General features: G+C 42.6%; 1 protein-coding gene across 1 annotated transcript in view; it reads right to left on the minus strand.

The window, feature by feature from the left end:
- The window catches only part of DIPK2A (divergent protein kinase domain 2A), a 30787-nt gene extending 21019 nt beyond the window's left edge, over window positions 1-9768 (minus strand). The window contains exon 1 of the mRNA XM_004712060.2: window positions 9112-9768. Within this exon, the coding sequence (XP_004712117.1) occupies window positions 9112-9768 (657 nt within the window). The remainder of the gene's footprint in view (window positions 1-9111) is intronic.
- Window positions 9769-10435: the final 667 nt, after the last annotated feature.

Genomic DNA, 10435 nt, shown 5'->3' on the forward strand with positions numbered 1-10435 from the left:
CAGTTCTTACCCTATAACCCATGAGTGCCTATACTGTTGAGTAGTTCTTACCCTATAACCCATGGGTGGCTTCACGGTTGAGTAGTTCTTACCCTATAACCCATGAGTGCCTATACTGTTAAGCAGTTCTTACCCTATAACCCATGAGTGCCTTCACTGTTGAGTAGTTCTTACCACATTTTCTGACTCTTTCCCTGCTCAGTGCTTCCCTGGATCCCTAAGGTCCTCACCTGTCTTCTTGCACTTTTACTCCTTAGATACTGTTCATGTTCTGGTCACCTGTCCAGGTTAATTTACAGTGTATAGTACACACAATGACTCTTGTCTCCTATTGTAAATTCTCCATCAAGTTGCTTTCCTATGCTCCTCACCCAGGGATGTTGCTCTGAGCCAGCTTGAGAGAACCGATAGTCCATAAGTCTCCTCATTCACTGTTTTCATTCAGTTTCTCCTTCCCTTTGGGTTATTGGATTTAATTTTTCAACATTCTATTTACTGTTCTGAATTGCCAGATGGTCATCTCTGTTTCACTTGGTTCTTTGCTTGTGAGGCTATCACAACATGGATTCTCTTCCTTCATTTTTAATTGCCATTCCAAAACAGAACTAAGCCCAAAGCTACATAACGACCTGTGATTTGTGTATATATATGGAATATTTGAATGACTGTCATAAAAAAGACTAAATCATCTTAAAAATTTGTTAAGATATCTAGCAACATCCTTGCTTTACTAAGAGAAAAAAAACCACACAAAACACCAGACCCTGAAAGAGTAAGAGACTTGTTCAATGTCACCTAACTTTGTTGGTACTGCCAAATGTGATCTGAATAATCTCTCAATAGGATCTATGCAACTCCCTCATCTCCACCTATTGGCAAGGTCCTATTCACCTTTCAGAAATCAATTCCCTGGTACTCACCTCCATCACAAAACATATAGATGTTTCTACCTAAATGAGTCATCTGACCCAGTAAATGCAAACTTTTTATAAACTGATAGTAATTATTCATTTATACACAGATACCTATCTCCCAAGCAGTCAGTGTTTATAGAGTGAACTGAGTGAACCTCTTTTTCAAAAAGATACATTGAAGTCCTAGCCTGATACCTGTAAACTTGATTTTGTTTGTACACACAGTCTTTAAAGATGTTATCGTAACATAACAAAGTTGTCATGGAGGAGATTGGGTCTTAACCACAACCTAATGGTATCTTTATAAAAGAGAAGATTGGCAAAGAGACAGCAAGATAACTGCAGGCATGAACTCCGCAGATGACCAGAAGCTCGGAGAGCCTTCCCTAAGAGGCTTCCTAAATCATGACCCTGAATTCTGCCACAGTTGACTCTGATTCATAACAACTATAGGAGAGAGTAGAGCTGTTCCTTTTGTTTGCAAGACCACAACTCTTTACAAATGCAGGAAGCCTCATCTTTCTCCCAAGGAGCCACTAGTAGGTTCAAATTACTGACCTTGTAGTCTGCAGGTCAATTCATAGCCCAGTAGTCCACCCCCTTATCTGCAGCTTTGCTTTCCACTGTTGCAGTTACCAACAGTCACCTGGGTCCAAACATAAACAAACTGCACACTATTCAGAATAGAGTGGTGAAATTTCACACTGTTCCACTCTCCAGGATAGTGTCTTCTGCTTTGCTGGGTGCAAGTTTGTGAAACACAACTGGGTAAGTAGCTATGCCACACCCTCCAACATCTGCCAGATTAATACTGCTCAACATGAGTCCCTGTATGTATGTATAGGAAAACAGTATATATTATAGGGTTTAGTACTATATGCAGTTTCAGGCATTTACCGGGGTTCTTAGATCATGGCGGGGGTAGTTTGTACACTACTGGACTAGTCTCCAGAATTGTGAGACTACATTTCTAAGTCACCCAATTTTTAAGGCTTTGTTAAGTCACCTCTAGAAAACTGATACTATAAACTACTTGCTGTCCAAGGCAGTCTTTCCACCCAAATGCCTTGGAATAGACTATGGGTAATTATCAAATATACATACAAATTTGAGTTCTTGTAACTCTTAAGTACAATGTGAAAAATCCAAAGAGCTCCCTAGTATTTCACAGATAACTTCCTATTAATAATTTATTAAAATGATACAGAAAATACATAAAAGATTTGATTGAGGCTTTGCTGGTCCAGTGGTATTCTCACAGGAGGTTTGAGTTTGAGTCTCAGCCAATATACCTCATGCACACTCGCCATTTGTCTGTCAATGGAGGCTTACACATATTGCTATAATGATAAACAGGTTTCAGTGGAGCTTCAGCCCCAGACAGACTAGAAAGAAAGGCTGGGTGATCTACCTCTGAAAATCAGTCTGAGAATTCCATGGTTCCAAGTCATTCATGGTGAATGGCACCGGACCAGGTTGCAGATCTGATGCTTTGTACATGGGTATCCTTGAGCCATAGTCTCACTTAAGAGCAGTAGACAACAATAAATGATTGATAACAGGACTTAAAACCTTGGAGAATTTATGACTAGGATGAAGAACTAGTCTCATCTTATTATTGGTGTTAGTGTGCCATTCTAATAATAGTAATTTTCAGTCTTGTCATTTTATAATAATGTACATCAAATTTTATCATATGCATTGGAAAAATTCAGAGTACATTTTCAGGATATATTAGTTTAATATACATCTAAGGGGTGGGAAATGAGGAATGAAAAATGTTAGTATTCTGTAAAGAGTCAGCAGCAACAATGAAAGCAATATAAGGGGGAGGCTAAAGACCATACATAAGCTAGAAAAACGGAGAACACAAACCATCTTGATGACACCCTATACAACTGGCCACTTACATTCACAGGGGCTCTGAAATACACACTGACTTTGCAGTGGAAATACCAAAGTGAATAAGTAGATGGCCAGATAAAGTACAAAAGGACTTCAGAGTAAAGAAATAAAGACATAGTCAAAAGACCCATGCACAAATTAATCCAATGATTTTTCCGCACTGATCTTGAAAGGGTGCTCTCCTAAGGGTAACTGGCTGTTTCTATGGGGAGTCTTTCCCGAACAAGTTCTCTCCTTTTCTGAACCTAAAATACACAAATTTATTCTATTATTTTCTCTTAAAGGGCATTTGGGCCAACAGTGTCAATGAAACTGGAAAGAATAAAGCAGAACAAGTTAAAAAAAAAAGTCTCTAGATCAAGTTATCAAATAAAAAGTCCATCCTCAGAACCATCTATATTGTGTCTTAAACCAAAATCTACAAATGCAGTTATTAATACAGCAGCCAACAGATGAGAAACAGGTGGCTGCCTATACTGGTACTTGAAAGAAAATGCCGAGACAAAATCTGGAATATATTTTCTACATAACTGTCAACCACAAAATCCTTGGCTACCTTTAGCGCTATATTTTTTCCTTTAAAAGCAACCTTTGGTTTTTATTTGGCTTTTAGTTTATGTGGAAATTTGAGGGTAAAAAGATCTTTCCAGGTCCTTAACCCACACCAAGACAAAAAACCACTTGAATTATCAAGAAGTTTGAAAGTCACAGGATGTATGAGGGTTAAGTAAAAAAGATTGCTACAAACTAATAGACACTTTTATTAAGCAAAATATATCCAAATGTGAGTGTTTCTCGATATAATCCTCCACTAGGTCCATAAACTCCTGAAGGTGGTATTTCTCTCAGAAGAATTTGGTGTTCTTCAATTTACACAATGTCAAAACAACAGTTGTGGCAACTTTTGAAATGTTCTCTGAATTTGGAGGACAAAAATTAGCGTGAAGGGGTAAAGATCCCCTTTAGGATATATAGGATAGGGTTTCCCAATGATATTCTCATAGCACACCAGCCCTTGCTTGAAGAATGAACAAGTGCACTGTTGATGGAAATAAATGTCTCAACACAACTTCCCTGATCTATTTTCTCACCAATGCTGTATTCAATTTTCTCAGTACATTTTATTATAATAAGCCCCTGTGATCATCCAATGTCCTTAGTGAACATCTATCAAGATCACCTCTTTGAAGTCCCCCCACCCCCATCACCACAGCTCTCCGCCTTGAATTCATCTGTGAGGTCTTCCCTTAAAATGTGAGATCCATCTAGAACTTGTTTTAGGTGGGGTAGCATCAAACTTGCTGCAAAGTTTCAATGATTTGGTAAGATGTCTATTTATTCTGGCTAAAAAATTGATTATTAACCTGACCTCAAAAGCATTTTTTTCATGGTACAAAAGTATCATTTTTTCTTTTATGAGAGCTAAGACAGTATTACAGAGAAAACTTGTCTGCAGTCACCAACTGACTGCAGAGACATGTTTAAACACACTTTGTTGGCAATAAACAAAATTCACTGGAATCCTTGCAGTAAAACTCTTTAACATATTCTCCTAGGGGCCGGAAAGAAAAAGATTCAATTCAATATTTTTTATTTTAGTGAGGAAAAGTGAATCCTATACAAAAAGTTTATCAACTTGTTTAAAATAATATAACTTAGTCATAATCTTTTATTTATTTATAAATATATGTAGGCAGTGCACTTTAAAAACTGAACTCTTGTGACAAAAAATATTTGTAGGGGCAAGAACAACATTGACTGTTTCCTATAAAAATCTACCTCATGGTGTAGAAACAAACCAGAGTGTACCTAAAGGCTCATGGTCAGAATCACAACTATTTCTACAGTGATCCATACTTGAAACTCGGCTCAAAACAGACAATCAAACTCACTAGATGATGATTAAAGTTATTTTTGCCTTATTTAATGATTATTGTTTACTGAGAACTCACAATGCAGGAAGCACTATACAAATTGCTCTGTCTCCATGTATTACAGTAGAACTACTAATCCACAGGGTTTTCTTGGCTATGATTTTAATGGAAGATGACCAATCACTAGGCCTTTAATCTTTGGTGCCAGTGGATGGGGTCCAACCACCAATCTGAAGATTACTCAAAACTCAAACTCACTGCCATTGAGTACATTCCACCTCAAAGTGACTCTTAGGGCAGAGAATAACTACTTCTGTGGGTTTCCAAAACTACTAACTCCTCATAGGAGCAGAACATATCTTTCCCCTCAGATCAACTAGTGGTTCAAACTGCTGACCTGACCGTAGCAGTCCAAAGTGTAACTCACTACTGCAACAAGGGCTCCTGAAGTTTAGTAGAAGAGCACAAACATTTATTTTTGAACCATCAAGGGAACAAAATGTTTTGCACGTATTATATTTACAAAAATATCTTCACAATCTTCAGCTTTAAAATCAGAAATACAGTCAAGTCTCAGGAAGTCCAGGGTGCATTTCTTGGACTCACATACATGCTCAAAATAAATAAATTGTAAAGTAGAAATTAAAGGAAAAAGTTTAAATTACTTAACAACCTTTTAAATGAAGTACCAGAAATTATCTTTCTTTGTCAACTCAATTGTTGAGTAGTCTAAGAATGGTACTACCCCATACAAAATCAAAGCTGCTCTTGGCTAACACTGTCTCACAGGAATCCAGTACAATAGAGAACTAAACCCAGTGCGCCCAGCTGATTCCTACTCACAGTAACTCAAGTGGACAAAGCAGAACTGGCCCCTAAGTCTCCATAGCTGTAAATCTTTCCTGAAGCTGGCAGCCACAACTTTCTCTCACCGAGCAGTTATTGGGTTCAAACCAAAGACCTTTTGTTTAGCAAGTGAGTACTTTAACCACTGCAACACCCGGGCTTCTGGATGTGGGCATTAAAATACCCCTTTTGGTGAAATGGAAAAGTGAGGAAGGAAGATGGTACTTAAGTAAAAAGTGAAGGGACTGCTGGCATTATCTTGATGCTTAATATTTAAACATTTTAAAGATATAATCTTATGGCAGAACAAATTTTCTTAAAGCCGGGTAAGCTGCTGTCACCTAGTAAGGCTATTTCGTGCTGAGGAGAGCTCTACTCCCATACCATTTCATATTGAGAAACTGGTTACAAATCTATATTGTCCAAGGTGTGTGTGTGTGAGAGAGAGATGTGTTTATAATCAACCATGCAGATCCTTAATACCTTCCATGTCTTCTTTTAGAGCTTATAAGGTGGTTCCAGAAAGTTTGTGAAAAAAATGGAATTTAAAAGCTAATAGAATTGTTCCACAAATTTTGTGAAGCCGTATCATCTAGTAGAAACTTTAGTGTTTCTTAAAATCAAGAGGCAAGTTTAATGAGCTAAATATGCACCTTTTCCCCATGTTCTTCTTTCAGTACATTATGAAAAAAATTATTTTAGTACTTATACTGGAAGCATATTTACAAAACTGGAAATTTCAATTAGCTTATTGAAGTCAGATTAAAAGACTTTTCCCCCCCAAGGAGGTAGTTTCTTTACAATGCATGAAAAAGCACAGTCCAAAAATTTGACAGTAGCTTCCTCTCCTGGGGTGGGGGGGAGGGCAGTGAATTAATCTTAAGCTACAAAGCATGCACATGAACCTTTTAAAATGCTTCTAAAAATACATGGAACCAAAGTGTGTGTGTGTATATTCTGTGCATGTATAACATCAGTGCACACAGCTATCTCCAAATTTGAGTAAAAGTATTTCTACCATTATCAATCAATATGGTAATACTTTTTTATAACAGCTACAGAAAATTCTATATAAATACTAAAATTGTATAAATTTGTCTAGGAAACAAAAGTACTTATTATACTTATTATATAACACTCTCTGTACCTACCAAAGAAGTTTTTTTCATTTAAAGTTTCCTTAAATTTAAGTTTCTTTTCATTTCAGTTGATTAAACCATAATTAAACCCAAATATTGTTTACACTTCTTAATCTCATTAGTTTTACCAAAAATCAAGTGATTTTATAAATAAAGCAGCAGCTTCCCTGGAGAACAGTCATTTAAAAATATGCATTCTTAATCTACTTGATTTTAAAAGTAAACAAAATACTAGTGCAATGACCCCAACTCTGTATTTTATACAATATGTAATTAGCTACAAAGTATAAATATTGTTGTAGTGTACAAATGTAACACACTACAATGTTGAGACATCTATCTTTATGTACTACAAACAAATTTATCCAATAAACGACTCAGAACAACTGGGTTACTAAGTTTTAATTTCAAGTAAATATCTGTGCTTTTAGAAAGTTATTGTTTATTATTAAAGAAGTATACAAATGAAGGAAGTCAACTTTGAGAGCAGAGTTACAGGAAAATAAGATGCAAGTACATCTCACTATCTCAACCCTAAAGTGAAGTGAATATTTCAAGACTAACCTGAAAAAAATGCAGACTTCACAAACAAAGGCAATTTTCTTTAGTGTAAATCATATACTAAAGTTTCTAATTATTAGATGCCAAGATGATGTTTATAAAATACCGTATCTGTTCTTAAAATATTAGTTCTAATTCTGGCTGTCTATACAACAGCAATAATTAGATTTACCTGCGAAAAGCCTTTCGTAATGAGAAGCCAGTATTTTAATAGCACAAAATGCTTATTCAATTTTTTAACCAAAATATTAGGATCACTTCTAGCCAAATTTTCATTTACCAGATAATCTGACAGACTTTATTTTTTTCAGTAAATTACACCACTAAATGTGTCTCCAGGGGCAAACTTTGCTAATATAAACAGAAGTGGAAGATTTCTACTTCTGAAATAAAGAAAGCAGCATGGGGGCAGGGAGATGCCTCAAGAGTCTATCTATGATAAAGGACTTAACCTTTTAAAGGCTTGCTGGTTTTGGAACTATTCAAAGTAGGTTTCTTCCAGGGAAGTTTAACTATTTATACAGCACTCACTGTTAGGTGTAAAAATGAATTACATTTTAAAATTAACTCATCATTCCTACAGCCAGCAGTAAATGTTTATTTATGAGATGAAATATTTTATGTTGAAATTATTTAGCTAAATTAATCAGAGCTGGTTTTGCTTACCTAAGTTGGGCAGTGGAGAAGATGAGAACGCAATATAAACAAATAGGGAACATTCCTGCTCATGCACTTTAGATTTTAAAAAGGGGGGGGGGCGGACTGTACAAACCCTCCAGCCATCACTAACATTCTTTGCTCAGAACGGGCATGAAGTATACCAAAATGATTAATTTTAAGTCATGTATTTTTCCTTTTATTTGCAATACAGCACGATTGGCACAGAAAAAGAATAACAACTTTTCCTATGGTTTTCCGAAGAAATCAAAACCCCACACTGGTAACCACTAGTCAGGGACACAGTAATTGGGTAGGATTGTGGAAAAACTTCTCCACAGGTAGATAATTTTTGTCGTGATTGTGTGTTGTGTTGTCATCGGTAGAAAGATCCCAACTATACCCTTTCAAAGCATACAACTTATTCTCAAATTAAAATCATGAAAGAGCAAAAAACTCCACACGGCGAGAATCTCCTGCTTCTAATGTTTTATTTCCTCCCTTAGGGTGAATGTTTTAAAATCAGATGAACAGGGCAGGTCACAGGAACAGGATGAAAATGTCCGTCTTGGCCTTAGCCCTTCCAGACCCCAAACCATGGCTGCCTTACTTTTTCTCCTCTTCCTCTGCCTCTTAATTCCACCTGGGGCAAGGCCTGCTTGTACAGCTGCCCCCCTTCTCTGACCTCTTCCAAAGCCACTTTCCAAAGGAGTTGGCAGGTAAAGAAAACAGGGAAAGAACAAAGACTTTGGGGCCTAAGTTAGGCCAGCCACCAGGGGTAGCGAAGGAACAAGCAGGCGGCAAAGGAACACTTGGGAAGAACTAAGGGGCCGTGGAGCGCGCAGGCCGCCGCTGCATAAGTGCAGCCACCGCCGCGAGGGTCGGCTGGGTAGCGGGGCGGCGGGAAACTGGTAGGAAGGTCATTTGGGGAGCATTCGAGACGCACGCCCGTGGTCGCTGAGGACCCGCAGTCAAACCCCAGGTGTACCCGATCGCATCCAGGTGACCGGGCAGTGCACCCGCAGGCCGGCCCTGGCCCGGCCCCGGGGCTGTCGGCAGCACCACCCCTCCCCTTGCCTACACTGCGCCCGCGGGGTCAGGTCCACACCTGGGAGCGCGGGCGGCGGGCGTGCGCGGCCACTTCGGCCGCCTCCCGTTCCCACGCGCGGGCCCCGCCACAGGCCGCCCCCCCCACCCCCCAAGGCCCACGCCTACCTGTAGCACCAGCGGCTCGGGGTTGAAGGCGAGCGTCAGCAGGAGCTGCATGCGCTCCGAGTCCTTGAGGTTGCGGAGCAGGAAGCTGCCCGAGTCTTTGGTCTCGGCGTAGCGGCGCACCAGGCGGTCGAGCAGGCGCTGCGAGGGGCAGTGCACCAGGTCCGACCAGCCCTCCACCGCCTCGGGCGTGAGCAGCCGCACGTCGCCGTTGAGGCGCGAGAACTCCGTGCGGGGCATGGCCTGGAGCAGGTCGCAGCGGGGCCGGCCGGTGGCCCGCTTGCAGATGCTCTGGTCGAGCTGCGCCAGCTCGCGCTGCGAGCCCAGGCGCTTAAGCACCACTCGGCGACGGCCGCCCTCGCGGGGTTCGCCGTACTGGGCGAAGTAGACGTTCTTCACGTTGAGGAAGTCCAGCAGGCGCAGGCGGCCCCACGCCTCGAACACCACCTGCCCGTTGAGGAAGCGGCGGCACCAGCTCGTGCCGAAACACGCCGGGCACTTATTGAGCTGCAGAAAGCGCCGGTCGGCCAGCTCGTTGCGCTGCCAAGAGGCGAGCAGCGACGGCGAGTGCAGCACCATGAGCACCAACAGGCTGCCCAGCGCCGCCAGCTTCAGCGAGCGGGACAGGCGGCCCAGCTTCGGGGGCACCCAGCGCCACATCCCGCCCGCCCGCCTGCCCGCGCCGAGGGCGAGGGCACCCCCGGGGCGCCCCCGCCGCGCCGAGGACGGAGGGCGAAGTGCAGGGCTCCCCTAGCAGGAGAAAGCGCGAGGGGCGCTGGCTGGGGCGGGAGGCGGAGTGGGTGTGAGAGCGAGAGGCAGGGAGCGGGAAGAGCCCCACAGAGCAGGCTGCGACTTCTCCCAGTGACTAGTCTGCGCAACTCTCTAGCTCCCTCCTCCGAGCTCCCGGGCCTCCGACTCCCGCGGCGCCTCCTTCCAGCCAGCCAAGTTATGGAGGGGCAGGAGGGAGGGAGAGGGGAGCGAGGGAACCCGACGGCCGCGCGCCCGCGCGCCGCGCGCGCACTGCTTTCTCAGGGCGCTGGAACTGCGGCGGCAGCCGCCGGGCGGGCGGGATCTCCGGAGAGAATGGGACTCACGGCGGGGAAGAGGAGCTGAAATGCCTCGCACCGAAAAGTAGCAACAGTGCAGGAAGGTGGACTGGAGGAGGCATCCGCGCGTCTCCGACGTCGCACGCCCCAGCGCGTACACGCTAGCTCTCCAGAGAGAAAGAGAGGGAGCCAGGGGGCGGAGCTGGCGGGGCGGGGCAGGGCGGGGCGAGCGCGTCGCGCGCCGCCCGGAAAGCGTAAGCGCGGGCTGGCGGGGGCGGTCC

This window comes from Echinops telfairi, unplaced genomic scaffold (genome assembly GCF_000313985.2).
Source record: "Echinops telfairi isolate 266 unplaced genomic scaffold, ASM31398v2 ScPeMD7_16;HRSCAF=60, whole genome shotgun sequence".
Lineage (NCBI taxonomy): Eukaryota > Metazoa > Chordata > Mammalia > Afrosoricida > Tenrecidae > Echinops > Echinops telfairi.